This window comes from Primulina eburnea, chromosome 3, assembly GCF_022965805.1.
Source record: "Primulina eburnea isolate SZY01 chromosome 3, ASM2296580v1, whole genome shotgun sequence".
NCBI lineage: Eukaryota > Viridiplantae > Streptophyta > Magnoliopsida > Lamiales > Gesneriaceae > Primulina > Primulina eburnea.
Window position 1 is genome coordinate 17,741,770 of NC_133103.1, and position 14,015 is coordinate 17,755,784.

General features: G+C 36.7%; 1 protein-coding gene across 1 annotated transcript; it reads right to left on the reverse strand.

Annotated features, from left to right (window-relative positions):
- Positions 1-9,380: 9,380 nt before the first annotated feature.
- LOC140827130 (FT-interacting protein 1-like) lies at positions 9,381-12,303 on the reverse strand. Its single transcript, XM_073189738.1, has 2 exons — positions 12,091-12,303; positions 9,381-11,994 (listed from the first exon to the last, which is right to left on the reverse strand). Exon 2 carries the CDS (start codon positions 11,926-11,928, stop codon positions 9,532-9,534), a length of 2,397 nt encoding a protein of 798 aa, XP_073045839.1. The 5' UTR covers positions 11,929-11,994; positions 12,091-12,303; the 3' UTR covers positions 9,381-9,531.
- Positions 12,304-14,015: the final 1,712 nt, after the last annotated feature.

The following is a 14,015-nucleotide window of genomic DNA, read 5'->3' on the forward strand; positions in this document are numbered from 1 at the left end:
AGTAAAGAGAAAACGCTGTTGAGTTCTTGTTCCGGTTCCGTTGAGCTATCGCCTGCTACAGTGCTCTCCCTTCCAAATCGCGGCGCCCCTTCTCGTGTATTAGGTTATGTGGTATTATAGAGTCCATAAAATTTGGAAACAAATCTTCTCGGATTTCGTCGCTCGCTAGGGCGGCCACTTTTGACCGCTGGGGCGCGTGGTTCTCGAATAAAAATCCTTGGCCGCGTCTTTGGTCTCGCTGGGGCGGTCACTTTTGACCGCCCTAGCGAGAGGTTCGCGCAAATACTCCTCGGCTGGATTAAAATGCTCGCTGGGGCGGTCACTTTTGACCGCCCTAGCGAGGCATTCTCGCTGCTCTGCATATAAAATCCCCCTTTTTGGTCCAATTCCTACAAAACAACCACCAAATACACGAGATCAGCCCAATGCTAAATAATGCTAAATGAATGCTAAATTAAACTAAAACAAACTAATATGATGCATGAATGCGACTCAAAACTAACACTAAAAACACGTAAAAACGAGTCCTATCAACCCCCTCATACTAACCTTTTGCTCGCCCTCGAGCAAAATAGGTGACAAGACACAACAAAAACTAAAAACAAAAACAAAAATCAAATAAATAAAATAAAATGAAAACTAATTCAATGATATGTAATGGCTCAACTCATGCATCAACAAATCTTAAGTATATTTTCCATTGATCAATGTACAACACAAGTCATCGCACACCCCTTGAAATTTCCACACTAATTTTTATGCGTTAAACGTGAACGTGTGTGAGTGCAATGTTGTTTCCAGTATCGTGTCTTTCAAGTAGATTCATTCCTGAAATTTGCAAGATAACTCGATTTACATGTTAAATGCAAGTTCACTTTCATGCTCCAGTCTCCACTCATTGCTAACCAGTAAGTACAACTAATTAGGACTTCATATTTGCACATTAGGATTCACTTATTATCAGAGTATAGTCAATTGATTAAAAGACGGGAATACACAGCTCATTTTCATTATGCACTTGTCAGATTTTTTTTTTATCCGACATTCCTCGTCTCCTTACATCTCCAACTTTTTAGCCTAGGAATAGGATTTCATTCCTTTATTTGGCTCCCCCTCACCTTACATCTCCTTTTTCTTTTTTTTTTTCAATAGTTCCTTTTTACAAGAAACTTTTTTTTTTTTAAGTGCACAATTTTCACCATGTACTCCATATTCAAATCCATAAAAAAAATTTTCTAATTCATTATTGTGCCACTGGTTAGTAACTCATTTCATAGACATGCACTCAAGTTCAACTCACACCTCATGCTTCTCAAATTCCCCACAAAAATTCAAAATTGCATTACTATTCACAAAATTCACTAGTTACAACATGTGTTTAAAAATATTCAACATTCAAGCAAAAATTTCATGCTTCAACAACAGGGGTGTCTAAAACTTAATGAAGAAACAAGATCAATGAGCATGTTTATCATCAATTCGCATTCATCATTGGCCAAATTTCATCATCCAATTTTTTTTATTTTTTTATTTTTTTTTTAAATGATACCAAATAACTAAAAGAAAATACCTACCCCACCCCCTCATACTAAAGTCGTGCAATGTCCCCATTGCACTAGACGACATAGAAAAATTAAATAGATAGATAAAACCAAACAACTAAATGCATGCATAAAAAAAAAATTATTAATAATTAATAATTTAATAAAAATAAAATAAAAACTCCCCTGGTTGATTATATTGTAGTAGTTGTAGACATCAATCATCTCCTATTGTACGAGCTCCTAAGGCCATCAATCTCCCACGTCCTCTAGTATGCTCACCTGGCACAAAAGAAATTGAGCAAAATCAAATAACCACGAAACCGGGACTCAATGCAACAACTAAAATTAAAATAAATAACTAAAATATAAAACGCTTGGGTTGCCTCCCAAGTAGCGCCTGATTTCTAGTCGTCGGCTTGACCCTCCGAAGTCCTTATCAAAGAGCGGCTGATGCCCAAAGTAAGTGTCATATGACACCACATCTGGGTCTGGATTCCAAATGCCCTCAAGTCTGGCTAGATATAGGCACATTAAGCTCGTCACCTCAACAACACACAACTCTGAATAATCGGCATGAGATGAGAAAAATAGTGTCGGCACTCCTTTATCAGAAAATTCTTCAAAAATCTCTTCCGACTGAGGCTCATTTACCAGCGAAGGATCAAACAACTCTAGATTTTCAGTCTTATCCAACTCATTCTCACTATCTTGGTTGTTTGAGTCATCATCATCAAACCAAACCGGATCGATCACCGGTTGAGTATCTCGCTTCACTTCATGTTCTCGGCGACTCTGAAAGATGGATTTCTTGATATTCTCTATTTGCTCCTCAAGGTTGCGCAGAGAATTAATTTGATTTTCTATAGCTGCCTCAGTCAGTGCCACATACCTATCCACGGTATCTTCTAGTTGAGTCGTGATCAGTTCATGGCTATCTCTCTCATCATTTTAAAACTCAAATGGTTGGTCTATAAACTCTGGGTAATGATCTTGTGTGTATTGATGACTCCAACACTGTGGTGAAAGATCCCAATATCTATGGTAGTCAAAGTCCGCCATATCACCCAACAAAATTATCATTTTCTCATCATCTCGGCAAAATAGTGGACTGCCTGTTGTTAGTGCTCCGTCGAGCACCCATCTTCGTGTTAGTGCATCCAAACCATTAAGGAAAAATTTAAGAAGAGAATAGTTAGAAAAATCATGATACAGGAAATTGTTTGCTAAATAATCGAATCTCTCCCATGCTGCGTAAAAAGGCTCTCCGCGTTGTTGGGCAAATCTTGTGAATACTTTTCGATGAAACATCTCAAAGTATTGCACAAGAAAATTTCCTGCAAAAAGAAAATAGAAAACGGTAGATCACGCAGGAATAAAATAAAATAAATAACTAAAAAAAAATTAAATTAACTAAAGAAAATAACAAAAAGAAAAATTTGTCAATTTCAATCCCCGGCAACGGCGCCAAAAACTTGATCGAGCAAAACTTGCACAGTAAAATCTCCAATAAAAATAAATAAAAATTCAGGCTCGAAATAATCGCAAGTGCACGATGTCAAGTTATAGTAAAACGTATAAGAGTACGAGTATCGATCCCACAGAGATTGATTAGACAAATTTACTTTAAATTAAATTCTTTAATTAATTGAAACGACAATTGAATTACTTATTAACTAAATCAATACTAAAACACTAAATTGAAACAAACACATTAAAAATAATATAAACTAAAATAATAAATAAGCGAGTGTTAGGATCTCGGTTCACCTACCCGTCGTTAATTTAATTAATTAATATCGACACTGATTTACGCTTTTGACAGGATTTCCTAAGCAATTAACATACTCTCTCGAGCTATGCTAAACTAATTCTACACGAAAGAATAATAAAATCTCTTTTATTATTTACTAACGGTGAATTGCATGTCGATCTATGAAATCCCTTAGTTTTCGCTCTACTGGACTATGACTACCAACGTGTATCCAACTTCATATCTCTATGTAAATTGTAGATCCACGGATTATGCTACTTGTTCCTATCGCAAGTTATTCTCTCGAACTCACCCACGATATTAGATATTATTAAAGTTAGCTAGGCTTTAACAATTCAATGTAAAATAATAGCACAATCAAGAATGAATCAAAAGTCGAGAATTAAATAATCAAACAACGGTTCGGGGTCGGATCCCCTAAATCCTAACTACAATAAAAGAGTAAAGAGAAAACGCTGTTGAGTTCTTGTTCCGGTTCCGTTGAGCTATCGCCTGCTACAGTGCTCTCCCTTCCAAATCGCGGCGCCCCTTCTCGTGTATTAGGTTAGGTGGTTTTATAGAGTCCATAAAAATTGGAAACAAATCTTCTCGGATTTCGTCGCTCGCTAGGGCGGCCACTTTTGACCGCTGGGCCGCGTGGTTCTCGAATAAAAATCCTTGGCCGCGTCTTTGGTCTCGCTGGGGCGGTCACTTTTGACCGCCCTAGCGAGAGGTTCGCGCAAATACTCCTCGGCTGGATTAAAATGCTCGCTGGGGCGGTCACTTTTGACCGCCCTAGCGAGGCATTCTCGCTGCTCTGCATATAAAATCCCCCTTTTTGGTCCAATTCCTACAAAACAACCACCAAATACACGAGATCAGCCCAATGCTAAATAATGCTAAATGAATGCTAAATTAAACTAAAACAAACTAATATGATGCATAAATGCGACTCAAAACTAACACTAAAAACACGTAAAAACGAGTCCTATCAGACATCCAATTCATGATCATGTAATATCTTTTTTTCTATAAATATCAAAATTTCTTTACTATTATCCAATAGTTTCTCCTGAATTACATATATATATGTCCAACATCCCAATCACGTATATATTATATTGACGTGTATGAACCTTAGCAATTCATTAGATCCTCACTGCCGAGGCATAGAGATCCTTCTACATATCTCTTTTACTCAAAATCATTCTCGGGTAACTTATTGAGACTAAATTTGTCTCCCATAGCCACAAGGGTATCGGTTGGTTTACAATCCACATCCCACATCGCTTTAGAACATTCTCGATATAGCATTTCTATAATAATCCAAAAACACCCCCATAGCGATATCCATAGTACAAAAAAGATTCATCATTAAGATCTTTCATCACAAAATTCTTGGCAAAAATCTCTTGGTTTCATGCAACGGATCTATATTGTTGCTAGCGAGTATCATATGATAAACATATAAACCCAAAAAATATGTTTGCTCCCAGTGAACTTATGGTATACACAATCATCGACCAAATTAATCTCAAAATCGAATGAGATTATCGATATGCATGCTTGAGTCCATAAATGGATTTCTTGAGTTCACAAACCATATTATTTGGATTTCCCTGCACAAAATTTTATGGAGGCACAATATAAATTGGTTCATCCATGCCATTATTGAGAAACATAGTCTTTATATACATCTGGTATAACTCAAGATTGAAATGTGCCATCAAAGCAATAATGTTCCTTAAAGAGTCTTTCAAAGAAACCAAAGATAATTTCTTTATAATAAATGTCTTCTTCACGTGTAAAGCATTTTCGACCAGACAAGCTTTGTATATTTCCATATTGTCTTTCGAATCTTATTGGTTTTAAATATCATTTGTAATCAATGGGCTTTGCACTTCTAGGCAATAGGACGAGATCCCACACATTATCGTCTTTCATGGACTGTATATCCTCATTTATGGAATCATTCCACTTTAGAGAGTTAGAACTTTCCATGGCTTGACGGAAGTTGATAAAATCATCTTCCATCATTCCAATGTCTATCTCATGTTCTTAATGAAATATAATATAATCATCTAGTATTGTGTTTCTTGTTTGTTTACTTGATCTTCTTAATGGAATAAGTTCTAAATGTGCTTGACATTATTTATCTGGAATAATAGGAGGATCTCCATTTTTTTATGTATTGTGCCTTGTCAAGGTCATGAATGTGATCCTGATCAATGTCCAAAAAACCTGTAAAAATATTGACATATTACTCATCAAATACAATATCCCTGACCGTATCTGCCCCCGCTAACTTAGCATCCTCAAAGAACCGGACATTTCCGTAACTTATTTGTGGGATCATAATACTTTTACTCTTTTGATCTCTCAAAGCAAATAATAAATTAACAACTAATCATTATTGATTTTAATTTTTTTCATTAAGCTTATAAGGTCTTGCCTCAACAGGACATCCCAAAAGGTGTAAATACTTAAAACTAGGCTTCTGTTTGTCCAAAGTTCACAAGGTGTTTCGATCATTGCTTTAGTTGGAACTTTGTTAAGGATATACACTGCAGTCTTTAGTACTTCTCCAAAATGTTATTATGGTAAGGTAGAATGACTAATCATACTCCAACCATATCCTTAAGCGTTCTGTTGGAAAACTAAATTTCGGTTGTTTGACAAAATAAATGCTTAAATCAATTTGACTAACTGATCACAAAGTTTGAAATTAACTGAACAAATACTCAAACTGACAGTTGTCTATAACTGAAGATTAATGCACAGATTAATAAAGGCAACTGAAGCAGCTGAACTGAATTTACGCAGACAACTGACTGATCAGTTGGTAACTGATCAATTACTACATTCACTTGTGAGCTTATGAGCTATTACTTATCAATTGATCATTCAGCTGTACACGTCATCAGTTAGCGAAAAGGAAATTCAACCGAAAACAGTACAAAGCAGACTGCAACTAATAGTGGGAAACCCCCCTTTCAGAAAAGCTACAGAGTATGGATGTCAGAAAAATATCGACGTGGAAAACAACGGATATAAATATTTTACATTGATTATTACCGTTGAAAAGAAACCTATAAATAGTAGAGAAGGGCAGTTGAAAGACACGATTCACAATTCTATCAATCTTGTTGTTACTCTGCTGAAAAATTCTCGTTCATATTCACAAATTAGAAGCTCACACTTATCAGATTTATTTGTAGCATTCTAGGCTACTTTTCGAGCTTACTAGCACAAATTATTTTGTTGTAAATTCGATATTTAAAATAGATCAGTTGTGCTAAGTCCAGTTGAGTACTGTGAAACATTTTGTAAGCTAAGAGTTTCAGTTTTGGCATTGTTAAGTCCAAACTTAAGTGGGTCTATACAAGTGTTTGTATCGATCAAATTCTTTTAGTGGATATCATATCCTTGTGATAGAAGGGGTGACGTAGGAGTGATTGAAATCTCCGAAGATCCATAAAATCTTGTGTGTTCTTATTTTAGTTTTTATTCTATCTATCAATCAGTTTATTTCCGCACTTTATTTTTAACCGATCGATATCGACTGACAAGATTCTGAATTTCAGTTTGTCACTAAACTGACTCAACATTCAAAAAGACTGTGAAAATCAAGAGTATTTATTCAACCTCCCTTCTAAACACTCTTTCACTAGTTAATCGATCATATCACGTTCTGTTTCGTCTTTCAGCAATACCATTTATAGTGGACGAACCCGACATAGTGTACTGATGGACGATACTGCACTTCCATAAGAATTTAGCAAAAAGTCTTGGACGTTGTTCACTTGATTCGTCATATCTATCATAGTATTTATTATCATGTTTAGATGTAACTCTTTTAGTCATTAAGCTAAGTGTTTTAAATTTCACTTTTATAATTTTTGAACATATCCAATGATTGTACGTTTTCATGAATGATATAAATGAAACCATAATTTGAAAAATATTATGTGTATGTCATAAAATATCGTTGATCATTCCATGAAGCCAAAGAGAATGCTCGACAAATATCAGTATGTATAAATTCTAAGACGTTTGAACTCTTGTTGGTTTCACATCTTTTCGTTGGTTTGTTTTTCTTTTATACAATTAACACAGTTATTAACATATATGTACTTTAAAGGCTAGAGAATTTCGTCTCACACAAGTTTCTATATTCTTTTTTCAGATATTACCTAATATTTTGTGTCATAATTCAACTAAATTCTCACTGGTTATTTTAGTGTTTCTATTGATTTACATGGATTCATTAAATGAAGCAATAATATTCAACAAATAAAGATTATTGTATCTTGATAAAGACCCAAAACCAACCAGATTTGAATCACGGAACAAAATAAACATTTCATTTCTAAAAGATAAAAAAAACCAAATCTGTCCAATGTAGAAATGGAAATCAAATTCCGTCTAAAAACGGTACATATATGTATCACAAAGATCCAAATAAATTTCAGTCTCCAACAATAATCTAAATTTCCCTATTGCTTCGACTTAAACTTTGTTGTCATCACCAACATAGATGAATCTTTCAGTATCATTTGGTTTTCGAAAACCCAAGCAGCTCAGCATAGACACATTGATGTGGGTTGTTGCAGCAAAAGATATCCATCACATGTGTCTAGGAATTGAAGTTAAACTAACCTCATAACAAACCATATCTATAAGCACATCTTTCTTAGCATGCCAAGTGTGGCGATTGGTGTTTTGATTCTTTATATGTCCATCATTGTCACAAAAGAAACAATCAGAACCTTCAAAATCGCTGGGATTCTTCTGACGTTTCTTTGGAGGCTATGTACCTGTACCTTCTTTATCCTTCATTTTCTTTAATTTTTACTTTGAGTAGATGCGTAATGAGCACTTTCTATCTTATCTTGATTCATTTTTTCATATTCATGAACACAATGTGATATGAGCTCATTCAGAAAACAAGTCTTTTTTTGACATTTATACCTCACCTTAAAATGATTAAATTGTATTGGAAGATATATCAAAACCAGACGCACCAGAAAACCAGACGCAGCAGAAATTCTTCAGAGAGATCAAGCTTAAGTGCTTTCAGCCTTGAAGTAAGATGAGACATTTCTATAATGTACTCCCATACATTTCCTTTACCCTTATACCTCATTGAAACTAGGCTTGTCATGAATATACCAATTTCAGACTTTTCACTGTTAGCAAACCTTTTTTGAGCTCCTTAAGGAGTTCTTTAGATGTAGCAATGTCGTTAGACATTAAATGTTTCTGGAATGACCTTTTTCATGATCATCGTACACATGCAATTAGACATCTCACACCTTTCAAATTCTCTATTCTCATCAGAGATACTCTTATCAGTAATGGCAAGAAGAGAGTCAACACTTATCACAAGGTCTAAATCCACAACTCTGATAACTATAAGTAGATTCTCTTGCCATCTTTTGAGATTCAAGCCATTTAGCATATGAATGGAATCAATGTAGCAATTAATATTCTCAAGAGTCAAATCTGAATAGAGAACAAAACCACATTTTACATGCTCAAAATTTATCCATATAAAGTAATCAATAAATTACTCGAACATTATGCCGATCACTCCATTAATATCATATCTTTTAACAAAATATTAATTTGTAAGCGATAACATGTATAAGCTTTAAAGAAAATCTCAATAAATCAACATGAGGGTCCTTGATACCACTTGTTGGAGAAAATCCATAAATAAAACCCAGAATTTATCGTGCTAAATCATCGAAAATTAAAGCAATAAAATGTAACCTAAACATACCTAAATCCTTAATCATTAAATCTTTAGAACGATTTCCTGACCTTCTAGATCTACGCATTCTTTCTTTGAGAGCTCTTTATAAGTTTCCCCATAGATCTAAATGTGATAATGTGGGCTAGGGGACATGATAAAGTGCGATCTGGAAACTAGAATCTTTATATAGATAATGTTTATTATAATTTTCTGATATTTAAGTTTTAACACGTGATAAAAATTAAAATTATATTTTTGTCACTATACATTAAATGTCACAATCTATCATATATAAATAAAATTTATTAACCTAAACTTTAATGGAGCATTTTAATTTAAGCTCAACCTTGATATAAAACTCACAATACATACGTAACATGCCAACCAAAATGTGAAAAACTAGAAATCATGGGAAAAGGGGAGTTAATGCAGAACACTGCAAATAGAAGATAACAAATAAGGCAATGTTTGAAACTTCTCTATAACATGCTATCAGCTCTAGCTGGCAATCGCCTGAAGAAATTGCTGGGGACCGATGGCATCTTGCTTCGAAATCTGGGGTGCCTCAGCACAAACAAGCCCGCTACCAGAATCACAATCTTGAATGGAGTTATATACAGAGCAACAGCAGCACAGAGACAGAAAACCACGAATATACTCGTCGCTCTCGGGTCCCTCCAGCCCAGCAGCGCATGAAACCTTTCTCCCTGTGTCGCCATGTCTCCCACAACCGTCTGTATCCTCCCCGCCACGCTTCTGAGCCTGTCATACCTCATCCGGACGATATCTTGAGCTTTAGACGTGGGGAACGTGTCGAATTCTTCGTCTAGTTCATCTGGGTGCACCGCTTCTGCCCAAGAAATTTTTGTGTCCATGTGTGGTGGGTTTCTTGGTTTGTGTCTCAAGTTCCAAAGTCCGATCAGAAACATGTAGAGGAATGTTGTTGGGAGGATTAGTTCTGGGTAGCAGATCAGTATGCAGAAGAGGATGTGCACTAAAATGGTGGTGATTGGGTTCTTCCATTGGCAGACCTCGGCAAGCCATTTGCTCATGGAGATAAGGCCCGAAAAGAGGGAGACGATTCGAAAGAAATTGGCCTTGCTTCTGCGCATGCTCCACATATGAGAATCCACGTCTAACATGTATTCAACCACTTCTTTTCTCAGTGGTGGCTCAGCTCTTCCAAGTCTTGACGCCACAATGTTCATCGCCTGATACCTTAAGCTGTCTAATTGGCTGACTGTGAATGGATGCACGTAGTGCATTTTGGGAAGTAATGGCCGGCTGTAAAGGTACAGCATGTGTGCTAATGAGAGGCAAGTGAATCGAAACGCTATCTGGAGTTCGCCTGTTTTCTTTAAACCAGATGGTTGAAGAACAAGGAGTGGGTAAGAGTGGGTGTAGATCCTATCAGTTTCTAAAGTCGAGAGCCGGATTCTTACTTTACCGATTCTTGAATCTCTTCCTGACCCACTGCCGGCTGCTGGTTTCTCGTTCCCTCCCAAGTGGCAGTTGTCGAAAACTCCAATTGTGGTCACCGTGCTGGGGTCATACACCTCCCACGTGTATTGCTCATTCCATTTGGGGCTCATGCTATCTACTATGGTTCGAGTTCTTACCCATTTCTGCCCATATTTAGCTACGCAGTAAGCATCCGTGCTACCTCTTCCATCTCGGGTTTTCATTGGAAGAAGCCCTTGTGCACTCAAGAGCCCCACTTCAAGAATCCCAATTGGCTGCTTCCACAGTTGCCTAGCAGTTGGCCTTTGATCACTGATGTACATGGTGGACTCATCTAGTACGTGGTATCCACCTTCAAGACAGGCTCTCAGATGAATTCTCGTTGAAAATTTTAGCTCCTTTCTTCTATCTCCCTCCAAAACACCGAACCCAAACTTCTCAAGATCGAACCAACGAGAATGCACATGCCGGTGATCCAAACGCCTCTCAAAGATTGTTAATGGCAAGCTTACCTTCCCAACAAGCTCATCTTTAGATGCGGTCAGCTTATTTTCGATAGTGAGGAATAGTTGCTCTTCGAAAGGCTCTGCAGCAACAAAGATCAGATCTTCATTCCAAAACGGATTAGTGGTTCTAGTTGGGCAGAGCTTAGTCTTGAGTATCTGGTTCCCAACTTGAGATTTCACAAACACCTGTGGGAGCTGGCTTTTGTCTTCTGATTCCACGTCCTGTGCCTCAATCACATTAACACGCAAGTACCACAGTTTAGGCGAAACATACACCTTTGATCTTACACTGAAAACGCCTTCTCCTTGCACTAAAGCAGCATCTGAATGCCAACATTCAGGAAAAGCTTCATCAGCTTGTGTCCCCATCCAAACTGCCACCATAACTTCCCCTTTCAATTTATTTTCACCCCGACGATCTTCGAGACGATACCATTGAGGGGCCAGAGGGCTATCTGGTGGAACTCTTGTGGGAACTTCATTCATATCAAACACAACTTTTCCAAGATAATCATCTCTGGTTACCATCTCTCTGTCTCTAACAAACACTTCTAGAACAGAAGACTGAATCTTTTCTTTCGAGAATGCAAACACTTGATTCCACTCCGGGTTCGTTTTCTTCTCAAATCTCTGAGTTTTACCCTTGTAGTTCCCTAGCTTCACTTCCACATAAGGATCACAGTTTCCTGTGACAGGGTTAGGAGGGAGGTCTCGGGCTTTCACCACACGAACATATAGATAATACATTTGCTCGACAAGATCATACGTACTCGTGACTCTGTCACTACTAATCCACCCTCCACCACCTCGAACTCCTCCATGAGGCCACCGCTCCCCTAGCTGTGGTTTTGTTTCTTTAATCTTGTAGTCATCTTGAGGAGGGTTTGAAGGTGCACGAGTGTTCATCATGTAAATCAAACAGTCTGGGACTGCCAAATTTGTCTTGCTTGAGCTTGGTTTTTCGACCTCGGGTTACTGGAATGATGGATGAAAAACACGCATCAGCTTTAGTTAGACCACATAAATCTCTACGCAAAGAAATCCAATTTTTTTAAATGAAGATTTCATTACCTTTTTTGTAAATTTAAACTCTGAAATGTGCTTCATCTTCTTTCTCCCTGCCTCTGTCACCAGCTAATCATGTTCTTGATTTTTACGAAGCTTCATTGAACTTAAGGTTCGATCGAGGGACCAGGTAGTCTGAAATAATTAAAAGGGTATAAGCATTTGCTTTGTTTAAACGCATTTCTTCAGGTTGCGCACTTACTAGCTTATTAAAACCTCAGGAAAACTAGAATATTGGCAACAAAAAGCTTCAAATATTCTGCAATTTATCAAAAGTAGTTTTAATGGCCCATGCATGATAACAAAGGTTGTCTTTTGGACTTGAAAACCTGTGGCATTTTGGCTTTTTTAAGATTCTTGGATTTGTTTATTGAAGCTCATATTCAATCCTTGATTGGAAATTTCACATCCTTCTCATGTTGTAACACGTATTATTTTCACAATCGATACAAGTCCGAATAAATAAGATTTTAAGCATCAGTTACGGTACACATTGTCTAGAGTAACTTAAGATCGGCTCTGATACCATTTGTCATGTTCTTAAATCCGCGGCTTAGTTAAAGGCGGACATGAGGACAACTCGTGTAACTCAAAATCCGATTACGTCGCGACAGAAGAAGATCGAAGGCTTTAAATTCCAACAGAGGACTAAAATAAGAATGTTGAAGCTTTAGAGAAGGGTGAGAACATGCTCGATTCTTGCCTGCTAATAAAGATGCTTTCAGACTTTATTCTTTTATTTACTTCAGCTTTGAGGTGTCAATATTAATACTTTCTTCATCAAAAGCTTAAAAGCGATTCCATTTGTTTTACTTTAGAGAAAACACCGTGCCTTTCACTTATCTTATTCAATTTTAATATACGTGAATTTCATACAAAATTAAAATATTTAGTCCACAGTGTCAGAATTTTTCTAAAAAATCATGTTTCTACGTATATATAAACATAATAAATAATATGTAGAAGTAGATCGAGCATTACCTCCGACCATTGAAAATTTTTAATTTCTCTGCTTTCCTCCGATTGATGCATTCTAAGCACTCAACACACTCTGTAAATGGTGTATATTTTTCTTATGAGGTGTGTGCTTAGGAACTTCAATCACTGCTATTTACAGGCATCTCATACCATCGATGAGTTATTGCGGGAGCCCGAGAGTCAAAAGAAGAGGAGCATGCGTGCCTCAATTTTTCTAAAGTTGAGGCGGCGTACGCATTTTTTCTCAAAAGTTGTAGGCAATGGCCGTCACTATTTCCTACACTTTTTTCTTCCTTTGATATGTGTCATTTTTTTCTTACATTCTCCCACTTGACACATATATCTTATTTACTATATGAGAAAACAATACATAAATCATGGCGATATGTCATCTTAAAACGAATATTATCTTACATGCATTACAATGCAATATGTATCTCAATCTGTATAACTTAATGAATAAACGTTATGTTTATTTGAGGTCCAACTTTATTGATATTTCTCGAATCAATGAATGTGTGCACAACAAATATGAGAAAATATCACATCATAGTTTTAGACTTGTCAAATTGAGCCAGGCCCGTCGGACCGGCCCGCCCCGCTATTAAAATTGAGCGGGTTGGGTTGATAAAATAGCAGCCCGTTTGGAGGCGGGCCAAATGGGCTGAGCCCGTTTAGGTTGCGGGCCAAGATGGGTCGAGCCCAAACGGGGTGGGTTTGCCCGCCAAATTAGGGTAGAATTTTATATATATTTTTTATATTTTTAAGTTTTAAGTTTTATATAAAAATTGGAATAAGTCTCATGCGTCTCCATCACTGTCTTATCTTGTTTCTTTCTTATTTTTCTCCTTGGTCTCGCTTCCATCACTCACTCTGGTAAAATTTGAATCTCTATAAATTTTATTCATGAATATTAAAATAATTTTTAAGCATAACAGTTGTTTGTGAACCCA